At 38.1% G+C, this 22,700-nt stretch overlaps 3 protein-coding genes across 4 annotated transcripts; 2 read left to right on the forward strand and 1 right to left on the reverse strand.

Moving 5' to 3' along the window:
* Positions 1-760: 760 nt before the first annotated feature.
* prpf39 (PRP39 pre-mRNA processing factor 39 homolog (yeast)) lies at positions 761-7,798 on the forward strand. Of its 2 annotated transcripts, none has more exons than XM_056763982.1 (14): positions 761-899; positions 1,975-2,498; positions 2,580-2,705; positions 3,018-3,136; positions 3,225-3,392; positions 3,480-3,642; positions 4,038-4,145; positions 4,419-4,583; positions 4,990-5,116; positions 6,000-6,268; positions 6,508-6,692; positions 6,794-6,868; positions 7,072-7,189; positions 7,320-7,798. In XM_056763982.1, the coding sequence occupies exons 1-14, from the start codon at positions 887-889 to the stop codon at positions 7,407-7,409; spliced, it is 2,250 nt and encodes a 749-aa protein (XP_056619960.1). In that variant the 5' UTR covers positions 761-886; the 3' UTR covers positions 7,410-7,798. The 2 variants fall into 2 exon arrangements, with proteins under 2 accessions (XP_056619960.1, XP_056619962.1); XM_056763984.1 differs by having other exon boundaries at positions 7,323-7,798.
* A 671-nt stretch (positions 7,799-8,469) lies between these two features.
* Positions 8,470-9,849, forward strand: faua (FAU ubiquitin like and ribosomal protein S30 fusion a). Its single transcript, XM_056764676.1, has 5 exons — positions 8,470-8,568; positions 9,081-9,163; positions 9,247-9,391; positions 9,515-9,570; positions 9,662-9,849. The coding sequence occupies exons 1-5, from the start codon at positions 8,517-8,519 to the stop codon at positions 9,785-9,787; spliced, it is 462 nt and encodes a 153-aa protein (XP_056620654.1). The 5' UTR covers positions 8,470-8,516; the 3' UTR covers positions 9,788-9,849.
* A 1,527-nt stretch (positions 9,850-11,376) lies between these two features.
* On the reverse strand, positions 11,377-13,672 carry fkbp3 (FKBP prolyl isomerase 3). Its single transcript, XM_056764580.1, has 7 exons — positions 13,534-13,672; positions 13,115-13,216; positions 12,888-12,983; positions 12,272-12,407; positions 11,880-11,947; positions 11,704-11,801; positions 11,377-11,597 (listed from the first exon to the last, which is right to left on the reverse strand). Exons 1-7 carry the CDS (start codon positions 13,636-13,638, stop codon positions 11,543-11,545), a joined length of 660 nt encoding a protein of 219 aa, XP_056620558.1. The 5' UTR covers positions 13,639-13,672; the 3' UTR covers positions 11,377-11,542.
* Positions 13,673-22,700: the final 9,028 nt, after the last annotated feature.

The following is a 22,700-nucleotide window of genomic DNA, read 5'->3' on the forward strand; positions in this document are numbered from 1 at the left end:
ACGCATTTACGTACATTTAGCGTCGTTTTTTTTGCAACGGGGCTCACAAATTAAAAACGCACGACATTTGTGCGAAAAGCGACGTCCGCATGAAGAGATTAATATTCAGGAGTTCAGCGTTCGCCATATCATAGTAGGATTTGTAATGCGAGTCGAGCTCGAGCTGAATGAAATGGATGCCATTCAGACTCGGAAGAGTGCGCTCGCGCTGCTTTTGTAGCACGTGATCTGTTTAAACGGTATAAATGTGACATTTGCAATGTGGTGAAAGAAAGGTTCAAACAGATCAATCTAAAGCAGTTTTGCATAAAGTACATTTGTACATTCAAATTCAGACAAACTGCTCAGTGGCATCATTTTACGTCGTAGGGGCGTAACTCATGACGTGTCGCATGTTCAAAAAATGCCCAATTTTTAAATACAAAACAATGCAATCTTTTCGAGCCTTTATCGAGATGTTTTTAACTGATGGGGTTGTTGTTTCATTTTCTTGTTTTAACATAAAGTGAAGTAAAATAACTTTCTACGTATGTTAGAATGTTTATGTAACAGTTATCTATTATATATCGAAGAATAATTTTTAAAGTATTCCATTTAATATTACATTATAATATAAAAACAACAAATACTTCTACAGGGCATGTAAGCAACAAAATAACTCTTGCAGAAATATAAGAATCACATTTAAAAGAGAGGAGTGTCTTCCGTGACACAGCGACGCTCCCCCTATCGGTCACAGAGTGCCATGCCGTCATTAAAGTCTTTTGTGGCGCATGCGCAGGAGATTTTCGTTCATTTCGTTGCAGCGCGGCCGTCTGACCGCATGTTATCAACCGATAATATTTGATATACGTTGTTAAAGTATTCCCCATTTCAACCCAGTTTCATGGAAGATTCTGGTAAGTATTAATTATATTGTTGGTTTCCATCAACCGATACGTGGTTTGTGTGTTTTTGTTTTTAAAAACTGAGGTAAATTAGCGTCGTCGAGTGTTTAGCAGTTTAGCTAGCGCGTGAAGAGGCCAGGCCGAAACCAGATGGACCGAAGCCAACCGAGCCGAAAGAGTTTAAAATGTTTATGTCTGTGTTCAAAGGATAATTTATTTATACACGCTGGATTTGAACCTAACGTTACCGCGTTGTTAACGGCAGGTTTGAGTTACTAGGGAAAGAAACCAGCTAACGTTAGCTCGTGTTAGCAAACTAACTTCGACGCTTGATCGATTTTCTTGAGCAGGAAGCGCGAGGAATTGATGCTCGTAACGAAATACAATAAACTGATTTACAATACGTAACCTTACAGAAAAACGCAAATAACAACAAGTACAAGAAAATGAATGTAAAAGAAAACACACAAAACATTGCAACGTGACAAAATTTGAGAACAACACGTCACTAACGTAAGAAGACAAATTGCCCAGAGATCATATTTGCAAATCTTTATTCATAATTTTTATAGTTTTATGTAATGGCTTGCAGAGTATGACCTCTTTTTACTTGACTTTGACATCGATGTGTGAAGTTCATGTCAGAGAGTTTTGGGCTTTGATCGTGTTTACACATGGGTCACGCAGACCCTGAACAACACAAACTGGGCACTCCGATCAATCAGACAGACAAATATTTCACAATAACCAGTAGAGGAAATTTAAATATGTTTACTGTGATTCTTAACGGTTCTCATAAGTATTTCCAGTGTATTTTAAGATACAATAGGCCTATATACTCTACAGGCCTGTTTAACAAGTATAAAATTCCCCTGCTGCGTCAATGTACATGTGACAGTGTTATATAAGGATAGCCTCATTAAAACTAATGATATTTACATAACTAAATCTAATAGCCGATTAGCAAGAATCTAAAAATCTTTGTGATATTCTCTTCATTTAATAGTTTTTGGCCAACACCAATACATTGAAACGCATACAATCTCACACCATTTTCATGTGAATTCTTTTGCTCTTGCTGTTTCAGGTACACCCATGACGGGGATGTTAGACACAAATGCCCCCGACAATGGGGACGCGCCTGCTATGGAGGTTGCAGGAAACGAAAATGCCACAGACCCAACCGCCACCGACTGGACTGCGGGACAGGTTCCTCTCTCAGACCAGGAAACCGACCAGATGCAACAGGCCCCCGGTGTGGAGCAGTACCAGCTGTACTCGAAGGAGCAATTGAAGTCTGCGGCACAGAACTTTGAGCAGGCGGATCCTATCCAAGCAAACTCCGGGGAGGTTGTTGAACAGGCTCCCGAATCAAACGGCCAGCATACAGACCAATCAACAGAGAAACCGGCAGGAGAGGGCGACTCAGAGAGCCCTTCCAACATGGAGCTTGAGGATGCGCCCAAAGAGGAGGCAGAAGAAGCAACAGATGCTGCTGTGGAACAAGAACCCGTGCTTCCATCTGAATACGAGAGGCTCTCTAAGGTTGTGGAAGATAATCCTGAAGATTTCAACGGCTGGGTTTATCTTCTGCAGTATGTTGAACAAGAGGTAAGTGCTCTGACTTCATAATGCGGAATCATAATCGCTGTATTCATTCTTCAGTGCTTTAAATATTTCCTTCCGTTATAGAACCACCTGGTTTCTTCGAGGAAAGCATTTGATGCGTTTTTCCTGCACTATCCCTACTGTTATGGGTACTGGAAGAAATATGCCGACATTGAGAAGAAACATGGCTGTATACAGATGGCAGATGAGGTAAATAAGTGCTGATGGAGCTGTTTGCTTTGTATGATCACTAACTCAGGGTTGTTTTCCATCCCAAAATAAATATTATAGAAATTATTGTTTTGCACAAAAAAATTAACATTTCTTACACAGATGCTAGAATGTCCCAGTGTCATAAAATGCCACAATATATAAAGTCATTAAAAACAGGCTTAATTTTTTCAAAATAATAATTAATTTGGGGTGACATATTACATGTTTTTGTGTTCTACAGTTGCTTTGTGATGCTGTGTATTGTAAAAACAACATGATACCAATGTATGAATGTTATTTCTTTCGCAGGTTTATCGGCGTGGCCTACAGGCCATCCCACTCAGTGTGGACCTGTGGCTTCATTACATTACGTTCCTGAGAGAGAACCAAGACAACAGTGATGGAGAGGCTGAAAACCGCATAAGAGCGTGAGTACACCCACCCAGTCTCAACTGAACTAATAGAGTTACACAAGTTTTCTAGGAGTGGTTTAAGTCGAAGTGTTCTATTGTTTAGGTCATACGAGCACGCAGTACTCGCCTGTGGGACAGACTTCCGCTCTGACCGTCTGTGGGAAGCTTACATCAACTGGGAGACGGAGCAGAACAAACTGGCCAATGTCACGGCTGTATACGACCGCATCCTCTGCATTCCTACTCAGCTCTACTCCCAGCACTTTCAGAAGTGAGTACTTCTGTTTGAGCTGAACAAATTCCTTTTGAGTTTTGAGATGCCTTTGGTCATTTAATATGAATATCGCACCATCTTCAGGTTCAAAGAACATGTTCAGGACAACAACCCCAAGTACTTTTTGTCTGAGGAAGAGTTTGTGCAGCTTCGAGTGGAACTGGCCAACGCTAACAGACCCGATGGGGACGACGCGCCCGGCGAAGAACTTCCTCCTGGCGTAGAGGACCTCCCAGATCCAGCTAAGGTAAGAGCGTCACTTGTTTGAAGTTTTATAAAACATTGCAGAGGTCGAGGGGCCCTTCCTGATCCTGGACACAAGCAAAACTTGTACAGGTTTGAAGGTGTCTTTCCGTTAGCAGCCCAGCTGAGGGTCCGGGTTGGCATCCAATAAGGGACATGGGCTTAAAGTGGGACGGGATCGTGACGAATGACACCGTCCCCTGACCCCTCCCAGCACCAGGGCTCGGTCCACAGCTGATTCACTGGGTGTGCATTCCGTACTGTTCTACTCACCACAACCTGCTTGTTTCTGTCAAAGTCATGGTGACGTAAACCCTTTGTGTAGCTGGACATCAGACGAGATAAGTTATTTCCTTCTTTATGATGTGATTGATCAGGACGGTGTGTTTCTCCCTTCAGAGAGTGACGGAGATCGAGAACATGAGGCACAAAGTCACCGAGACTCGGCAGGAGATATTCAACCATAACGAGCATGAAGTCAGCAAGCGCTGGGCATTCGAAGAGGGGGTGAGTTAGCATGACCGTTCAAGCAACGCTGTTGCTTATAGTTAATGATTTATAGAAACATCTAAATTTTCAACTTTGTGCTGCAGACATGAATGATCCTCAAACATGCAGCTTGTTGAGGAGAGAGATAAATTTTGTAATCAGACTTTTCACCAACATTTTTCTTCTGCCTTTGGTAATCTTGAGGATAATTACATTTCTTAACCTAAATCAAATTGTTGTTTATTAAGATGAAGTGCCCATCGTTCTCACTCAGTCATTTTGTTCCTCTAGATAAAGCGTCCGTACTTCCATGTCAAAGCCCTGGAGAAGACCCAATTGAACAACTGGAGAGAGTACCTGGACTTTGAGCTGGAGAACGGCACGCCAGAGCGAGTCGTGGTTCTGTTCGAGCGCTGCCTGATCGCCTGTGCGCTGTATGAGGAGTTTTGGATCAAGGTAGTTAGATGGACCTTCCGCTCCCGCGTCATTCCCTCTGTCCACCCCTTTGCTTCCCCATCAACGATTTCATCACTTCCACAGTAAAACTACCTGCCCTCTTTGCGTGTAACGTTGATATTTGACTGTATCTGTTATATTAGGAGATGGCCTGCTTGCCACAAGATTTGACTGCAGCATTTGCCAACTCCGTTGCACCTCTCCGTCTTCTTCTACCTTACAGAAACTTATCTTATTGGTTCCATGAAGGTGCTGATGGGTTTAAAACAGAAATTCTCAAAACGATCTTGTCAATGGAAATTCACCAGTGCGGGAATGTGAAATGAAAGCTCAATTTTTATGTGTTTTTTTCCCTGTTCTTCTGTTATTTCTTCTCTGTCTCTCCTGTCCTGCTTTTCCTCTGAAGTACGCCAAGTATCTCGAGAGCTACAGCGTTGAAGGAGTGAGGCATATCTACAAGAAGGCCTGCACCATTCACATGCCCAAGAAACCCACGGTTCACCTGCTCTGGGCGGCTTTTGAGGAACAACAAGGTAAAGATGAGCATCATGTTCTTGACCTTATGCCTTCGTACGTCTTCAAACATCATTTGTAACTGACAATTAGTTTTGAGGGCTAATAATTATGTCGCTGTTGGGCTGGGTTGGAGGATTGTATGTCTCTAACCCAGCCCACTTTTAATCTCACACCAAATAAAAGACCAACATGTTAAATACAGCCTGATAACAAAACTGCTCCTTATGATTGTCTTTTAGGATTGGTTTTACATTAATCTGATTGTTACACATTTTAAATATTTGAAAAATGGAACTAAGGATTGCAGTTTGTAGCGCAGACTAATCAGATTACGCGTTTATGTGTCATTACGGTAAAAACAGGTATGAGAGTGTGTGGTGCTTGTCACTGTATCAACACCGAGCGAAGCTGTGCTATAAGAGCTTTTTATCAAGTTGCCAAGCATTTCATGTTTTCAGGTTATTTTAAATGGATTACAGGTGATAATTCTATAAAACCCCCTTCAGCAGTCTGTAGATGTCAGGCAAATTGATAAATCTTTCTAAAGATCCTTAATTACAAGTGTCACCTTATGAATTTCTTTTACTGTAGATATATTTCATATATAAATTACTTCAATACATTAATGCTTTTCAGGAAGTTAAACTTTTGCATTTAAAGTAAAACTTAAAAAAATGGAAATTGTATTTCTTTATAGTTACTGTAAGGTAATTTTGAAGCAAAGTCCTAAATATTATAGAAAAATATTTTCAGAACCTCGAGTAAATGATGTATTAGTTTTCGTCGTAATTCAGTATCGTAGAAGAATTTGAAACAAAAGAATTGTGACTCAATTTATCTAGAATTGTGCAGCTCTACTTATCTATAAGCCCTTGATTTTTAACGTGTTTTTGTTTACAGGAAACATTGATGAGGCAAGGAGAATTTTGAAAGAGGTAGAGGAGGGTGTTCCGGGTTTGGCCATGGTGAGGCTACGCAGGGTGAGTCTGGAGCGTCGTCATGGGAACATGGATGAATCTGAGGCCTTGTTGCGGGATGCCATCGCAAACGGGAGGAACAGCGGCGAGTCGTCGTTCTACGCTGTTAAACTGGCACGACAACTGGTGAAAGTGCAGAAGAGCATTGACAAAGCCAAGACCGTGCTGCTGGAGGCTGTGGAGAAAGATGAGGTATGGATGATTTCATACGTGATTCATGTTACTATGTGTATTACACACTTCATCTCTTTTTGTTCTCTGAGAATGCCATCATCCTGCAACTTCATGTTTGCTGCCAACATTGTTGCTAAAATCTGATTCTTTTGAACTTTTAACAATTGCCCATTAAAAAGCGCACTAAAATCAGCTCTACTGGGGAGAGCAGTTTTATGTTTGAAGATGTACAAAAGTTGTCTTCATATTTTTTCAAGACGAATCCAAAGCTGTACCTGAACCTGCTGGAGATGGAGTACAGCAGTGACATTCAGCAGAATGAAGCCAACATCATTGCCTGCTTTGATCGAGCGTTGGGCAGCTCGATGTCTCTGGAATCACGCATCACATTTGCCCAGCGCAAAGTTGAGTTTCTGGAAGACTTCGGCAGTGATATCAATGTGTAAGTACAGTTCTCATTTCACAAGACTAGTAGTACTAGAAGGATTCTCTTTCTTTATAATTGATTTCTTTGAGAGGTAATCCGTGTTTTTTTGTTCACAGACTTGTAGCTGCGTATGAAGAGCATCAGAAGCTTATTAAGGAGAGTGACTCTTTGAAGAGGAAATCGGAGGACGGGTAAGCTAAAGCCACAAAGATGACACACTGAGCTCAGTAATAGCTGCTGAATATATGTAATGTATGGGTTATGACATGTTGTTTTGCTTTGTTTAACATAACAATATTATTAATATATATATTTATCATATAGATACATGGTCTGTTAAATGACATTATTAATAATAAATGCAAGCACATTAATTAATTCTTGTTTATTGCAGCTCGGAGGAACCAGACTCCAAGAGACAACGAACAGATGACCAATCAGCAGCCTCGGGTCAGATGATGCAGGACATGCAAGCTAATAACGCAGGATACAACTACAACAACTGGTATCAGGTGAGCTGCTGCTCTAACATTACATTTTTAATGTATACTTTTAAATCACAGTATAAACCAGATTGTTTGTTATGGTTATATTGCGTGTTTGAATTTAATGTTCTGCTGTTTTTTTTTCTTTCTTTGCCAGCAGTATAATTCCTGGGGACCACAGAATTCCTGGGGTCAATACGGCCAGTATGGGCAATATAACCAGTACTACCCACCCCCCCCCACATAACGAACTACTACTGCGCCCGTGTGACCTCCATCCAGGAGGACTGCAATCTTTTTACCTACAGCTTCATGTTCTCATCAACATTCAAACTGTCACTCAAAACAGACTAGTGTGTTTTTTTTTTTCTGGCACGCGTTGAAAGTTTAAACGAGCATTCTTCCTTCTGTACAAGTACAAGTGAGTTTTTAATGAAAGGTGCTTGGTTTAGTGAGCCGTCTGTTGCTGGATTAGTTATGTTAGGTGAAACATTTACATTTGTATGGAAGTTGAAGAAGTAACACTTTAACCTCATCCATGCTCTCCTAAATGTGATCTTGTTTTCAGAGATAAACATGACATGAATACTTTTTTATTTTGACTTGATTTCATAATAAAGAGATTGACATGCTATACTTAACTGTGGTTCATTTATCTTTGAGTCATATTTAAATATGACTGATGAAAATGAGAAGTAACCTGAAGACTATTCTGTGTGAAATTGTAATTTCAATGTGTAAAAGCTTGGACAAAAGTATTTTAGGGGTGTATCAGCAGTTACACAAACAGGCCTTTTGAAACAAATTTAGTCGCTTCAAATTGGGAATTGAACTGTTCTTGAGAACACCAGGTAATGTAGCCACAAATCAAGTCTGTCATTTGTGAACTGTAAGGAGGTTTGATTAAGTTCTGCTCTAAAAGCAAATCGTCTTACTACAGTTCTATAAGAGGCGTTTGTGTTTAAGGGTTTCTTAATTACTTGATCTTAAAATGTAAAATAAATTATAAATTGACTCCTAATTTTCCATACGACCATTCCAGACCCTTTTAATAATTGTTTTGATAAGGTTAATGAGACTCAAGGTTGAGTAGTAATGCTGAGTTAACCTTTGAAGTAGTTATTGTGTAACAGTCTTCGAAAAAAGGTTTAATGAACAAATAAGCTCTAATCGTAACACACAAGTGCATTAAAACATCTGAGAGTAATTTCATCCTAAAATAAACTTATTTAACTTGAATAGTTAAATAACTTAAACGTTAAACTTTTAAAAGCGTTTATTTTTTACGTTCGTCATCATGCACGGGCGTGGCCTGTACGTGACGCGTCTCTTCCCATAGTTCTTTGCTGCGCGCATGCGCACATTCCTTTTCTCGAGCAGTTGTGGTTCGACGAGCATCACTCGACGTAAGGCCTTATCTTCGAATAACAAAATGATCGTTCTAAGGTCCTTAATAAACGTTTTAAATTTCTGGTTTGAATATATACGCATTATGTGTATTTTCGGTCGACATTCTAGCCACAAATTGTGCCATATTGGTCGTTTATGACCATTTATTTAAACCGCGTGTGCTCGTGCCCGAGCCTTACAGTCGTGTGTTTCGCGCACGCGTGAGAGACTCGCTATTAAAACTCTCAAAAGTAACGATAAACCGGCTTGTTTCGATAACTGGATCAATAAGTATGGGCTGAGTAAATGTCTTTATGTTTGGGTTAGTTAAATCATACTTCGGTTGACTGGTTACAGCAGCAGCTTCCTTATCAACGTTACAGTAGAAACATGAACGGACGTGTTAGAGACCATTTGTAGCACCCTTAAGATATTTGTTGTAATGTTCTCCAATATAGGCCTTAATGATTGTTTTAATGTTGTTGCTATGATAGGATGTGTCATTTAAACAGGTTCCTTTGCGTTTCAGTGATCAACATGCAGCTTTTCCTGCGCGCACAGAGTCTTCACACCGTTGAGGTGTCCGGACATGAGACTGTCCAGGAGATCAAGGTGAGACATACGTCAGCATTGGGCATGTTAAATGTGTTTTTGGAGAGCTGTTTTTTATTGTGATGTGTTTCTGGATGTTTTAGGCCCGTGTCCAGCTTCTGGAGGGAGTGTGTGTAGAAGATCAGGTTCTTCTGCTGTCTGGTACCCCGCTGGAGAGTGATGCCAGTCTGCTGGATTGTGGCATTACTGAACATTGTACCCTTGAAGTAGCTGCCAGGCTTCTGGGAGGTAAATTTATTAAGAATTCTGTTGTTTCAGAATACAAAAATGTGTAAAGGGTAAAATCATGACGTTTTGTTTAGTGTGATGGAGTGTAATCTGTAAATTATAACATCTGTTTGTGATGTTCAGGTAAAGTTCACGGTTCTCTGGCTCGTGCTGGTAAAGTAAGAGGACAGACACCCAAAGTAAGTGAAATATTTCCATTTCAATTCTAGCATGTTAGTTGGTTTTATACGTTTACGTTTGATTTTGACCGTCATTCTCTGCTGTCTATAGGTGGACAAACAGGAGAAGAAGAAAAAGAAGACTGGCCGCGCCAAGCGTCGTATCCAGTACAACCGACGCTTCGTGAATGTGGTGCCCACCTTCGGCAAGAAGAAGGGTCCCAACGCAAACTCCTAAATGTTTCCTTTGATTTGTTTGGAGAAATTACATTAATAATAAAGGAGGTTCTTGAACTCAAACTTTGTCTGATTTTAAGTTCATTCATATTTTGCTTTCAGATTAAGCGGCCTATGCTGTCAGGCAAAATATTCGGGTTTACACACATATAGTGATGTAAGAATTTAAACATGTTTTCAAATTTTTCTTTATCAAGTCTTTATGCAGACTGTTTAATATCAATCTGGTGCCTTGAGGGTACGTTACTTGTGTTTATATGATCGTGATGTTTGTACAACCACAATTTCCAGTGTTGCATTGATGACTATTTAACCCGTTTATGTATAGAGGTCAGAGGTGGATACCTCTAACATGTTTCACCTCAACTTTATTTATATAGCGCTTTATACAATTTTCATTGTTACAAAGCAGCTGTACATGAGACATATTGACTACAAGTAAAACAACTAAAGTCATTTACCTGTAAAATCAAGAAAAAGGTGAAAACACAAAGGACAAACATACAAATGCTCCACACACACAATATGCATACATGCTTACACACACGCACAGTGGAAGCACACATTTAAGATAAAGGAGAAAGTACCACAGGTCAAATATTAAACAGACTATAAATTCCTATATACAATATTATGTAAAACTTCCGAATTCTATAGCAGCCCCCCGGCCAGGCAAATAGTGCAAAACAATATGCAAACGGTGGCGAGGAACCCAAAACTCCAATTGAGAAAAAAAAAAACATACTGTTCTAGTGAACAGTTAAAATCTTGTTCAAAGATCCCTGAGTTATAAAAACAACCTGGTTGAGATAAAATCATTGTCATAAAACTCCTGCATGAAAGTATTGTCTTGTGATGTCGGTGGCAAAGTCTGACCTCAGAATCACTGAACTGCTGTAAGACCACAAATGTTTGAAAACCAAAGAATTTACAGGTTATCTTTCTCAAAACAAATGTAGTATAGCTATGTTAAAATGATCCTAAATATATTACCTGAATAACCTTGAATAAATGGGAACTTCAAAGAGCTTCCCATAATCTGAATGATGAAATGGCAACAGAACGAGTTTGCAAATTCTAGTCAACTTTGAAGACACTAATATATAACATAACTTGATTTATTTTCTGTGGGTTTATTTGCAAAATTCCCAGTTACAGTTGTGTTGATCTATAGGTTTGTGGAGTTTACTTTTGTAAACAGCAAAAAATTGCGAATTAGGTGTTTCCATTTATCAACTCAATACTTGAAGTTCAGTTTTGTAGTTCATACTGTAAAATATTTTCAATTTTAACCATTGTACAGATTAGCAATTTTTTTTATTCTTTCCTATGATCTTATATGTCAAGTATCACGGAAGGTTCTTGCCAGAACTATACAAAGCTTCACTGCAGATAAAACCATGAACTTTCATTAAGGGGTTTACAGTAGTTTTTACAGTTAGAATAGCAAACTATATAGAAGTTAAAGACCTGCTCTAAATTTATTACCAGAACTAACATCGCTCATATGAAGACAATAAAATCTGTTTTATATACCCAAAACATCAATGGCTGACATGAAATACATTAGATAAGAAAACCAGCACACCGTATTGTTCAGTGTTTCATTTTATTGTAACATTACAATCATGCAAAAATAGCTTTTGAAGAACTCAGTGTCATATGACTGAGATGAAACCTGGCATTCCAACATAAAAAGAGAAACAAAATAACATTTGAGTGATACTGAAGTGCTTCTGTGTTTCGGAAGGAATCATTAATCAATAGACACCAGCTCGACCTCAAATATCAGCTTTGCATTGGGTGGAATTCTGGGTTAAAATGGTTAAGGCAGTTGATTTGATACATGTATGTTTAGATTTAAATATCTAGATAAAAATCAGATAAAGAAAGCAAAGGATCAATTATAAAGGATACTTTGAGTCAGGCACTCCCTTTCTCCCATACGCCCATTCAGGCTCGATCTCTAACCGAGCTGTTTCGCCTTTACTCATCGTCATCACACCTTCATCCCACTGCAAGCAAACAGGATTTCAAGACTTACTGACACACACACACTCATGTGAAGTTAATAAGTGATATGTTTTATTTACCCCTCTGATGACTTTTCCCAATCCGACTTTGAAAATCAGAGGTTTTGTCTGCTTCTTTTTCTTTGCAGCTGTGAAAGCAGAAGTAAATCAAATGAACCAAAACACTTAAACTAAATCGCACTGAAAGATTTGAGGTTCTGAAAAACAAAACAGATCAGTGTCGTACTCAACATGAACTGAATGATGCGAATGGGTTGCAAATGTTGACTAAAGGGCTCGGCACAGTCCAGGCGAATTGCACTTTCGTTCTGCGTTTTGGGGAAAACAAAGCTCCAGTAGTGACACAAATTGTCGTTTGAACCAGATTTTGTTCGAAATCAGGTCACAGACGGTCGTTTTTCGATTTCGAATGTAGTATGCTGAGCCCTTTATGGTGCATTAGAGAGAATTACATGCGGGTATGTTGGTATCAAAAACAGTTCCGTCTTCAAGAGATCCCGTGTACCAGCAGCCCACTGACTCTCCTTTCTTGGGGAAAGTCGCCTTATCGCCTTTCTTAAGGATTGACTTGATGTATTTAGGAGGACCCTAAAAACACATGAGAATAAACATGAAATTCAGCAATACATGTGAAGTAAACACCGCTAGGCTGAGGAAAAAATAAATGCTGTTTTAGACCTGCAATCATTACAGATCACTGAAAATTAATGTTTACATCAGTGGTCACCAGCTCCTGGAGATCGAGCATCCTGCAGACTGTATCTCCAACCGTGCTTCAGCACACCTGTCTGTAATCATCAAGCAAACCTGAACACCTTTATTAGATAGTTCAGGTGTGTTTGATTGGGGTAGAGCTGAAATCTTCAGGACTGTCGATCTCAAGGATCAGGGCTGGTGACCACTGGTTTACATACAATGCGCGAAATATCTAAAAGCAAACGCGAAATCAATAAATGCCAGAAGATCTGAAAACATGTACGCCATGCTTGCATTTTTTAATGCTATGGCTAGTTGCTCAAACTTTAATCTAAGATAATAAAACATCAGCACGCAATGCATTGGTGGTACCTCATCTACAGGTTCTGTCTTGACTTCTTTAGGCGTGTCATCCACTTTTACAACCTTGACCTCTTCTGTGACTTCAATTTCTGTGCCTTTAAACCTCTGAAATTACACACAATAATCAACATTTACAAACTGCACAGACTGTGTCACACCTCTCTCTTCATTATTGTGTGATATTCACTCACATTCAAATGTATTTGTTGAATTTATTTTAAACACGTGGTTGTTACCTTGCTCAAAAAGAGTTGGTTGTAGGCTTCAACGAGCTTCTCTTTTGTTGCCGTCTTTGCCACATTCTTGATATTTCCAAGAAGTTTGTGTTCAGCTAGAAACTGGAAACATCGTGTATAATAACACATACGTCACATGTAATTTTTTTGTACTTTGCGCTCCACGCATGTCCAACGTCGATGCTTTTGAATAGTATTTGACCAAACATTTTATGACAAATCTGCATTTATCAGTTCCACCTTTTCCAGAATGCATGAATAATAAATATAACACTGCGTACTGTATCTCACGTCACTCACAGTGTGCCAGTGCGCAGGTATAATGTGTGCAATAACGAGTGAGGATTAAATGAGTTCTTTCAGGACTGTATGTCGTTTCAATCATATGTATTAGTGTGCAGATGTGGTGTGTATACTACCGAGTGCGCTCCGTTATCCCTGAGAAATGTTATGATCTCTCTTTTCGGTACTTCTTCACCTTTTAGCTGCTCATCGCTCCAGTCGCGTGTTGGTTCCGCCGCCATGATGATCAGCAAGACTTACCACGTGTGTGTAAACATCCAATCACGCGTCTCGTTCTTAAAGCGACAGCGTCATTTTAGAGGCGCAACATATATTTGGGCTTTGAAAAGATTAATCGCGAATAATCGCATCCAGAATAAAAGTTTGTTCGAATTTATAAATACAAACACATACACATGGATAGGTATTCAGGAAATATTTACATGTATTTATGTATATTTACCAAGAATTTAAATTAAATATATATTTTTTTTCATTTTTAGCTTTTTCTTAAATATGTGCATGGATGTGTGTGTTAATAAATACAAAATTATTATGCGCAGTACACAGATATATATTTTGCAAACACAAACTTTTATTCTGGATGCGATTAATCGCGATTGAACTTTTGACAGCCCTAATATATATGTATATGTAAATTGATTTATTAAATAATTATTGTTATTAAAAATAACAAATAATGTGAACATTGGAGCAAATGTCAAGTGGAGTTTAGTTCAAATGAAAGTGTATATAAGGAAATAATGTATACAGGCGTGTGTGGTAAATAATGAGGTTTAAAATATATATACATTTCCTATACTTATTTATATATATATTGCACATGTTCAGAAACAAAATGTATAACACAATGCAATGTGAGTCGCTTCGGATAAAAGCGTCTGCCAAATGCATGAAAGTAAATGTAAATAATACATAAGAAGGTTCAAAAACAAAAGATTCAAATTCAAGTGAATTGTACAATAAAAAACAGGGACTAGTATAGGATGAAGATTATGTTTAATGTATCCCAAGATTATATGACTAAATAACATAATAAAATACATTACGAACAAAATCCTTTTTGTCCAATCCAAAAATGTGTTCTATCCTCTTTAAAAACATATTCAAAGACTCAGGTTTTTGTTCATATGAATTTTTTTAGTCATGTAATCCTTAACAACAATCTATAGTATTTAGCTTTACCTCTATGGAATTCATTCATCCCAAACTGACTTTTGTTTTTATGGTTAGCTGGCTAATTTTGCATTGTGTAACACTTTAGGGGGGGCTTATGTAATTCTGTCAGAGTTAACAAGTTTTGGTGTGCGTGACCCATATGCATAAATCACAGCCTCTGCTCTGAGGGGCGAGAGACACACACACACACACACACACACATCATTGGATGCTCTGTCTTTGAAGAACTGAGGCCCACACTCAGCCTGTTTCATTCTGAACGTGGGCGCATCTCAGAGATTCACCTTTTGAAAATTTGATACAACTTTCAATGAGAATTTCGTGGATGATTGAAAACAGAAAATCCTCGGCATGACTGAAAATGCAGACAGAAAATATCTATATAAGCGGATGAGATTTCATGCAACATTTGACACCAGGGTAAATTTAATTCTAGTGATTAATAAAACACACAAGACTGAGAAATCACTGTCACCAAATATTCGACTTATCACAGCAGTAATGACTGTTTTCAAGGGGTGTTGAGAGCAAACACACACATGGGGGCAGTAGATTCACACACACCCACTTTGCCGTCAGACCCATTTCTCACACAGCGTTCATTAGGCTCTAATATTTTCATTTATGATTAAATGAGGAGAAAAGTCTCATCTTCGTCTCAGATATTTCTCCTATAAGTAAAGAGACAGAAATCTCACAAATGTCTCTATCTTAGAGTTTAATAAGGGATCTCAACAATGTCTTAAACTGAGCTCAGATTTGTCAAATCTGATGTCAAAGGTGAATATTATTGAAGATCTTAAATTAAATTTCTCATCAAAATGACCCAAATCTACAATCTACATTATTGCACAGCTCCATACTACATTCATGGATGTCAACCAATCTCTCATTTGTTTTTCTTTTATTTCTTCTAAGCTATTTCTTTCTCTGAGAATCAGAAGTGGAAAAGAAAAATCACATTAAGCTCTCAAATGCTCCTCACAAACAGCAATAAAATGAAAGATAAGAAGGACAACATTCACTAGACGTTTGTCAGAACAGTCTTTTTGTGTGGATCTCTGGAGTGTAATATATATTCTTGTATGTTTTTGATAAAGTGCATAACAGTTTAGTGATTCTCTTTAATAGCTGTTCTTTGAAAGAAGATTCAATGGTTTCTGTCAGAGAGAAGTTCAAAAGTGCGGTCTAACGCTTCAGGCAGCATATTCACAGAATAACAGAGAGTTTGTGTCTGGACTACAGAGGAAGGGTCAGTTTGTCTACACATGGCTACATAACTCTCTACATAGTAATTAGTTTTCTCATGGTCAAACATCCAAAGAAAAGTACATTTAACTGAAGAATTTAAAACACTTAAACCTCCAACGCATTCTGATCTAGAGCACAAGGTCTACAAAACAGTGAGACTTTTGTGTAGACTCAACGTCTATTATTTAGTCAAAGTAATGATACTTTGTTTAGCCAACTTAAATTAGTTTGTTTATGTAATGCTGATTGTCTTATTTTTCTAATAAAGATATTATTGTCACACCAAGTACTGTTCTTCAGGCAATTCATATATTTCTGTGGTGTGGATGAAAAATGTTAAATTAGCGTAATGAAATGGTCCTAGTACTCTTTAAGTACTGTTAAATATAAAAATAAACAAGTATATTTGTGCTTTACTATAATTGTAAATGTTTTCTGATCCGAAGAGACCAAAATTTTGATCAAGTAATTGTTTTAACAGTTTGTGTTGAGTGTTTATGTAACAGATTTGTCATTATGTCACGAACTTACACGTCAACATTGAACACACAAATCACAATCATGGTAACAATCAAAAACCTAACTATAACGATAACTAACAGTAACAACGATATTAAAGCATAAATTAATCCAGCCAGAACTAAAACACTAATCTTTAAAAGAAAAACTAATAAGAAACACAGAATTGAACGTGCTGCAATGCATCTTGGGAACTTTCAAACTCTTTTAATATTGTTTTTTCAGAATACTCTGTTTTGTAAGTTGGGCAAACTTTCTGACACATTTTGGCCAAAAGCTTGAGAAACTAAGTAATCTTTGTTAGAAATAGGTTTATGCTTAATTTGTTCAGTATATGCCAAACAATCATTTGAATCCTTTAACTAAAAATGCTATGTTCAAGTTACTTAATTATCTTTGTAGGGAGAACATTTTGCAAGTTGGATTCAATTCAATTCAATTCAAGTTTATTTATATAGCGCTTTTCACAATGTGTATTGTTTCAAAGCAGCTTTACAGGGGCAAACGGGAAAAACGGAAAAAGAGAAATTTAGACGTCCATCAGACAGACCCTTTATCTCACGACAAACTCATCAGAAGCTTCATTTTGACTTGGATTACTCACACATAGTTAAAACCTCTGAGATTCTTTTATAAGCTTTCAGTAAATCAGACAACTTTACAAAGATACACTTGTTACACAAATTTATGTTTTATAATTGTGTCAGTTGAATGTAACAATAATTTCTATATAAACACACACTTATTTTTTATTCTCCACAGAGATGATAAAGTATTGCAAGACCGTATGTGCTTTTACACCAATTGTTTGTTTTTCTTTTTCTGTATAGTTTCTTAAAGCTTTCCCTCTGTATTAACAATATAATCAATAAACCATCCACGAAAGCTTCTGTCTGCTAAAGTAAAAACTACATCTGTTGTCATGAGAGACGGCTTACCGCATAACCCTCCTAAAGGTTGAAATGTCTCATATGAGACACTGAAATCCTGATGTGTCAAAATAAAAAGTTATATATGAAGGATTCAAATAATAGAAATCGAACACACCTGTGTGTAAAATGTATTTTAATTGTTCAGTAATAAATAGCGATCATGGATGTTTTGAGGTTCTGCAAAGCATCTTTCCTTGCCTTCTGTAATTCTCCACATGATCTGGGTTTTACACTTCTGAAAAGGTTTGTTTTGAATTCCCTGAAACTGAAGCACAGTGACATCTCAGAGGAAAAGTTTAGTGCTCAAAGGTTGATGAGAAATTTGTGAGTTTATACCGTTACGTTAGATATCACCGACTGCTGATTGAAGATTTGACAAATCTGAGCTCAGTTTGAGACATTGTTGATAAACTGAGACGCAGATGAGAGATGTCATTGATGTCTTGGAGAAATAGTTGTGATATAAAAATGCTCACATTTGTTATTTTTCTTTCTTTTATGATGACTATCTCATCCCGAGGCACTGATGGAGAAGAGCAACAGCATCATCATCACTTGACTGATAGCGTTTACTGTAGTTCTATTACATGTGAGGAACTGAGGGGGCCAATGTTGCTAAGAGGAGTTGACCTTTGACCTCACCCAGCAGCAGTATTCAGTCAGACAGGCCTCTAGAGCGCTGTTAATTATTTCTTACTGATGGCATAATCCATCAAGTGAAAGCCAAGGACAGGAAATAAACGGGGAAGCGAGGAGAGGAGAATTTCATTAAGTGTCTGTGTGTTGACTTCCCGTGAACCCCCGAGGCTCCGGAGAGAGACGACGCGACCTCTGCGACTCGCCTTCGGGCTACGTGTCCCACCGCAGAGAGTTTGTCTGGTGAAGTCGGAAAATAAAAATACCACCGTTTTTCTGAATCTTAGAAGAAAATAACAATCGGTTAAACTAAAAGTGAGCATTGTGTCATTTTCTCATCCTCGTGTTGTTCCAAATGTGCGTGACTTTGTCTGTGGAGATGCTGAGAGCCGATGATGAAAGATGAGAGCAAACGGTGTTGCGCTGCACAGGTAAGCCATTAAATAACCACAGAACCGTCATCAAAGTTGTACGTACGAATTATGCGCTTGATTCCAGGACTTGGTTAACGTCATTTTTAGAATCGTAGACGTAGATTAAAAGGTGTTATTTCACTTCACAAGGCAGCTGCTCATTTAGGGAGTATATAACAACTCACCAGGTTTTGAGACCAAGCCAGAGAAAGAGAACAAGAGTCTATAGCCGCGTTATATTCAACACAGTGAGATTAGCAAACAGTGTTAGATAAGAGAGCCGGACGTTCATCTGTATTCGCAACACGCCCGGCACAATGCAGAAATGCATCAGCACGCTGGAACTGCGGCCTGTGATCCCAGCTGAGGTTAAAATGAAGATTACGCTCCATTCCAGCACGCCTCTTTCAATGAACCTTATCTGTTTCACCTTTTCACGCACTCTATAAACTATTTTTCGCCCATTTTTACAGAAGTTACAGAAAGCTATAGTGACTTTTGTTCACGTTTGCAACCCGCAGTCCAGTCAAAACTGAAAACTGAAGTATTTTTGGCTGTTCTTCTCTGCTGCTCTATTTTAACAAGTCAGCTAAACACTGAGCTCTGATTTAGTGTTTAAAGTTCTCAAACTTCGTTTATAATGAAATTCAGAGAAAAGCAAATATAACAGTTTTGGTCTTGCAGATCCACAGACTACACAAAAATAAGTTTATTCAAGTGTATGAGAATAAAGTAAAGTAGGGCCTACACGTTTCATGTACATCTCAGAAAGACATTTGAAAAATTAAATGACACTTAAATACATAACTCAACTCAACTCAACTTTATTTATATAGCGCTTTTTACAATTTTCATTGTTACAGAGCAGCTGCACACGAGACACATTGAATACAAGTAAGAATTCTAAAGCAGCCCCCCCGGCCAGGCAGTTTTTTCATTTCCAGCAAATTTGGACATACAAGGTTTCAGAAGGACAGCAACGATATCTTTTAAAAAATTACACTTAAGTAGGCTGTACTTGAGTTATACTGACAGAAATGTATATTTGTTTTAAAATAATATGTTTTGATCAAAATATACTTAAAGCCCCAGTGAAATCAATATGAATGAATTTTTGTTCCTTTTATTAAAAAAAGATAGCCTTAAGGACGTCAATAATCTGATATGCTCCTAGGCGCTGACAAAATTCCCATTTAGAAGATATAAATTCAAAACTCACAGTCTGGCATGTGCGCTCAAAAAAATCTAGAAACTTGATAACATCAAGCTTCAAAGTTCTCGTTCAATCCAATCCGCTTTAGAATAGAAGGAGTCCCGCCCCCTTTACTATGACAGCTACAGACGCGGCAGCTCAAATCAGCCATTTCTCTGCACATTTGTTAACAAATTAACCAACATATCCTCCAACCCATTCGACATATGTGTTTCATTTGTCCCTTCCTCAAATACCACAAACCTGAGCGTATAAATTAGCACCTCTCCTAGCTGTACGCAAAACTATCGCTACCATCATTATAAATGTATATTTTTGGGTATTATTTAGCAATAATAGCATGTGTTGTGGTTTGATTTTCATGTCAAAATATAGTGATATAACTGTACTTACATACAAATACACACATATTCAGGCGATTTTCAAATCTGGCGCAAACTTACGTCAGCCTTAGTGAAATATCATTGGCTCATCTGTCTTGTGACAGACAGCATCATTGCGTCAGATTTGAGTGTGAAATGCTATTGGCTTGCATTAGCGATCATATCATATCACCGGTTTGTTAAACGTAGTCGATGTCCGTTCCTGGAGTTCTTTGTTTAAAGTTATCGTATGCCTTCAGTTCAGAAGGTTTCCAACGCGCCTTGTTTGCAATACGTTTATACTGTTTTGTTAATTTAATTTGAATAAATACATGTGACTGTTCTTTCACTCGTGTGTTGTGTTTAATGATTTGAGTGGTAAGGTTTAGGATAAGGGGTGGGATTGGGGTTAGGTGCTTAAAATATCCTTGAATCCATAAACAGTTGTTAAACCATTAATACTTTTACAAATGCAAAAATAAATGCGTCTTTTTCAAACATCGCTAGAGGAAGCTAAAAATTTAAACGTGAACTGTTGTCGCAATAAGCTACGTGCACAAATGACCTACTCAGTCATTTATACTTGAAGAACAGGCTGAATGTAATTATTGTTTTATTTAATAAAACAAAATAAAAAAAATATTTACAATAATATATTATAAATATTAATGTTAACAGAAATGAAATCAAATATAAATAGTTATATATTATATATTATTAACACAGAGCGGAAGTTAACTGCTGTCCCGGCGTGCACGTCCGATCAAACGTTCTGTAGTGTGAATGAAAATCGCTGCGACAAAGCGTCTCATGAGCAAACTCGAGGAGGGTCTGGCTGCAGACCAGATGCACTCTCAGACCAGATGCACTGTCAGCGGCGCATGCGCACTCCGACACATGCAGTCTCAGCCGCGCATGCGCACTCAAACAAACGCACTGTCAGACACGTTTGTGAATTAAATGCACCTACAGGCCAATTATAAGTGTATTTATTAAATATTCAATTTATTTATTTATTTATTCTCATACAAGATTAAGTCGAAGTAAAAGTGTTATTATGAATTATTTGACAAATATAATCGAAAACGTTCTTTAACATTATCAGACGAATGTTGTAAGTATATTGATTTCATTCATACAGTATTAGATAGATGTAAAGTATCGTTTCAATATATAAGATAAAGTTTTCGAAACCTAACTTAATCCTTATAATCAATGGTAGATATATCGCATCTATGATACTAGATTAACGATACATGTTATTCATACAGTAATTTATTGAAGAACTAACGTTATCTAAATTAATTTTGTAGCGTTGCTTGAAAACTCACAGGAAAGTTTGTAGGTGACCTGCACTAAATAGTTATTTTTTAATGTGTTTCTCAAAATTATTTAATATGACGTTGAAATCTATCAAATATAGTGATGTAACGATTCACTCAGCTCACGATGCGATTTATTCAAGATTTATTTTTACAAAATGAACAACTTCCCTTGTATTATTTCTAAAATGCTTCACGTTTCTTTGTATAATAAATTATGTTTTATTTCATACAACAAAACTAACCTGCAATTTTAAAACAAATGAATATTAGAACAATTATTTTTATATAAACAAAGGTTTTATTTAGTCATGTATTTTCATTATTAGTGTAGATGCTCATTAATGTATTTCAGCTATAATTATAATAAATACCTGGCCTTGAACCGAACCACCAGTATTCACGGTACTCTTAAAAAGCAGTAACCTTAAAAATAATTAATAGAATCTTACAGTTCACTTCGTGAAATACGTTAGAGCGTGCATGTGACGAGTGCGCATGCGCGGCTGAGAGTGCATGTGACGAGTGCGCATCCGCGTCTGACAGTGCATGTGACGAGTACGCATGCGCGGCTGACAGTGCATGTGTCTGACAGTGCATCTCGTCTGCAGCCAGATGCTATTGGCAAACTCTACACCGCAACACGGCTGCTCGTGATGAATTTTCATTAGCTGCGGATTCCCGACAATTGAGTCCCTTGGGAAACGTGGTAAGGAAAGTTTAGGGAACTATGGTACTTAATTGCGCAGCATTTACATGCAGCATCCAGAGATTCTCCCCAAAGAAATTAAGAGGCTGCGTGGGTGTGAAATATGCTAATGAAGTTTCTCACCGTTAACATTCACTCCGCGCTCACGGGCACGAACCCTCGCTCCCTCCTAGGAACTTCAGTCGCAGAGGTCTTATGGCGGCAACCCATCAGTCGGCAGACCGGCACCAGAGCATCACGGGAAATGATTTATTCAGTAGCGCATGCCACAGTGTCCCTTTATCAACACTTAGTCCACTTCATCTACTCTGCCCATTTATTGATTCATTCATGGCCCTTATTAAAGTTTCACAGACGAGCCAATTGTCCTTCGCCATCCCGAACTCTCCCGTTGATCTTTATCCGGCGAGGCCAGACGGCGCTCTCGTAAAATGTGCTGCATGGGATGGAAAAGTTCTCGAAACATCTCTGTGCGCTATGACGCTGACATGCTCGAGTGGGGATCATCATTAGCTGCTCGGAAGTCTCACAGACACAAGGTTATCACGGTCTCAACTGGAAGAGTTAATGAGGGTCCAGACAGACATAATAACCGTCGTCATGGAGAAAATACTGTTAATGTTCGCCTGTCACGCGCAATATATAATCACCTTGCGACACTGGAGGCGTGAAGCTTCACATGACTCTCGAGATCCTTTTTTTTCTGTTCCGTTACTGTGTTGCTTTATGTAATCGATGTAGCCTACA

The sequence above is a fragment of the Triplophysa dalaica genome, chromosome 13 (genome assembly GCF_015846415.1).
Source record: "Triplophysa dalaica isolate WHDGS20190420 chromosome 13, ASM1584641v1, whole genome shotgun sequence".
Lineage (NCBI taxonomy): Eukaryota > Metazoa > Chordata > Actinopteri > Cypriniformes > Nemacheilidae > Triplophysa > Triplophysa dalaica.

Excerpts from the sequence above, each read along its gene's own strand:
- prpf39 (XM_056763982.1), top strand. Across the intron at positions 4,146-4,418 it reads GCTGGGCATTCGAAGAGGGG|ATAAAGCGTCCGTACTTCCA; the intron begins GTGAGTTAGCAT and ends TTGTTCCTCTAG. Across the intron at positions 5,117-5,999 it reads GGCTTTTGAGGAACAACAAG|GAAACATTGATGAGGCAAGG; the intron begins GTAAAGATGAGC and ends TTTTGTTTACAG.
- faua (XM_056764676.1), top strand. The coding sequence starts at position 8,517 with ATGCGCACATTCCTTTTCTCGAGCAGTTGTGGTTCGACGAGCATCACT. Across the intron at positions 8,569-9,080 it reads TTCGACGAGCATCACTCGAC|TGATCAACATGCAGCTTTTC; the intron begins GTAAGGCCTTAT and ends TTTGCGTTTCAG. Across the intron at positions 9,392-9,514 it reads AGCTGCCAGGCTTCTGGGAG|GTAAAGTTCACGGTTCTCTG; the intron begins GTAAATTTATTA and ends TGTGATGTTCAG.
- fkbp3 (XM_056764580.1), bottom strand. The coding sequence starts at position 13,638 with ATGGCGGCGGAACCAACACGCGACTGGAGCGATGAGCAGCTAAAAGGT. Across the intron at positions 12,984-13,114 it reads ACCAACTCTTTTTGAGCAAG|AGGTTTAAAGGCACAGAAAT; the intron begins GTAACAACCACG and ends GTGTAATTTCAG. Across the intron at positions 11,948-12,271 it reads TGATACCAACATACCCGCAT|CTGCAAAGAAAAAGAAGCAG; the intron begins GTAATTCTCTCT and ends CTGCTTTCACAG.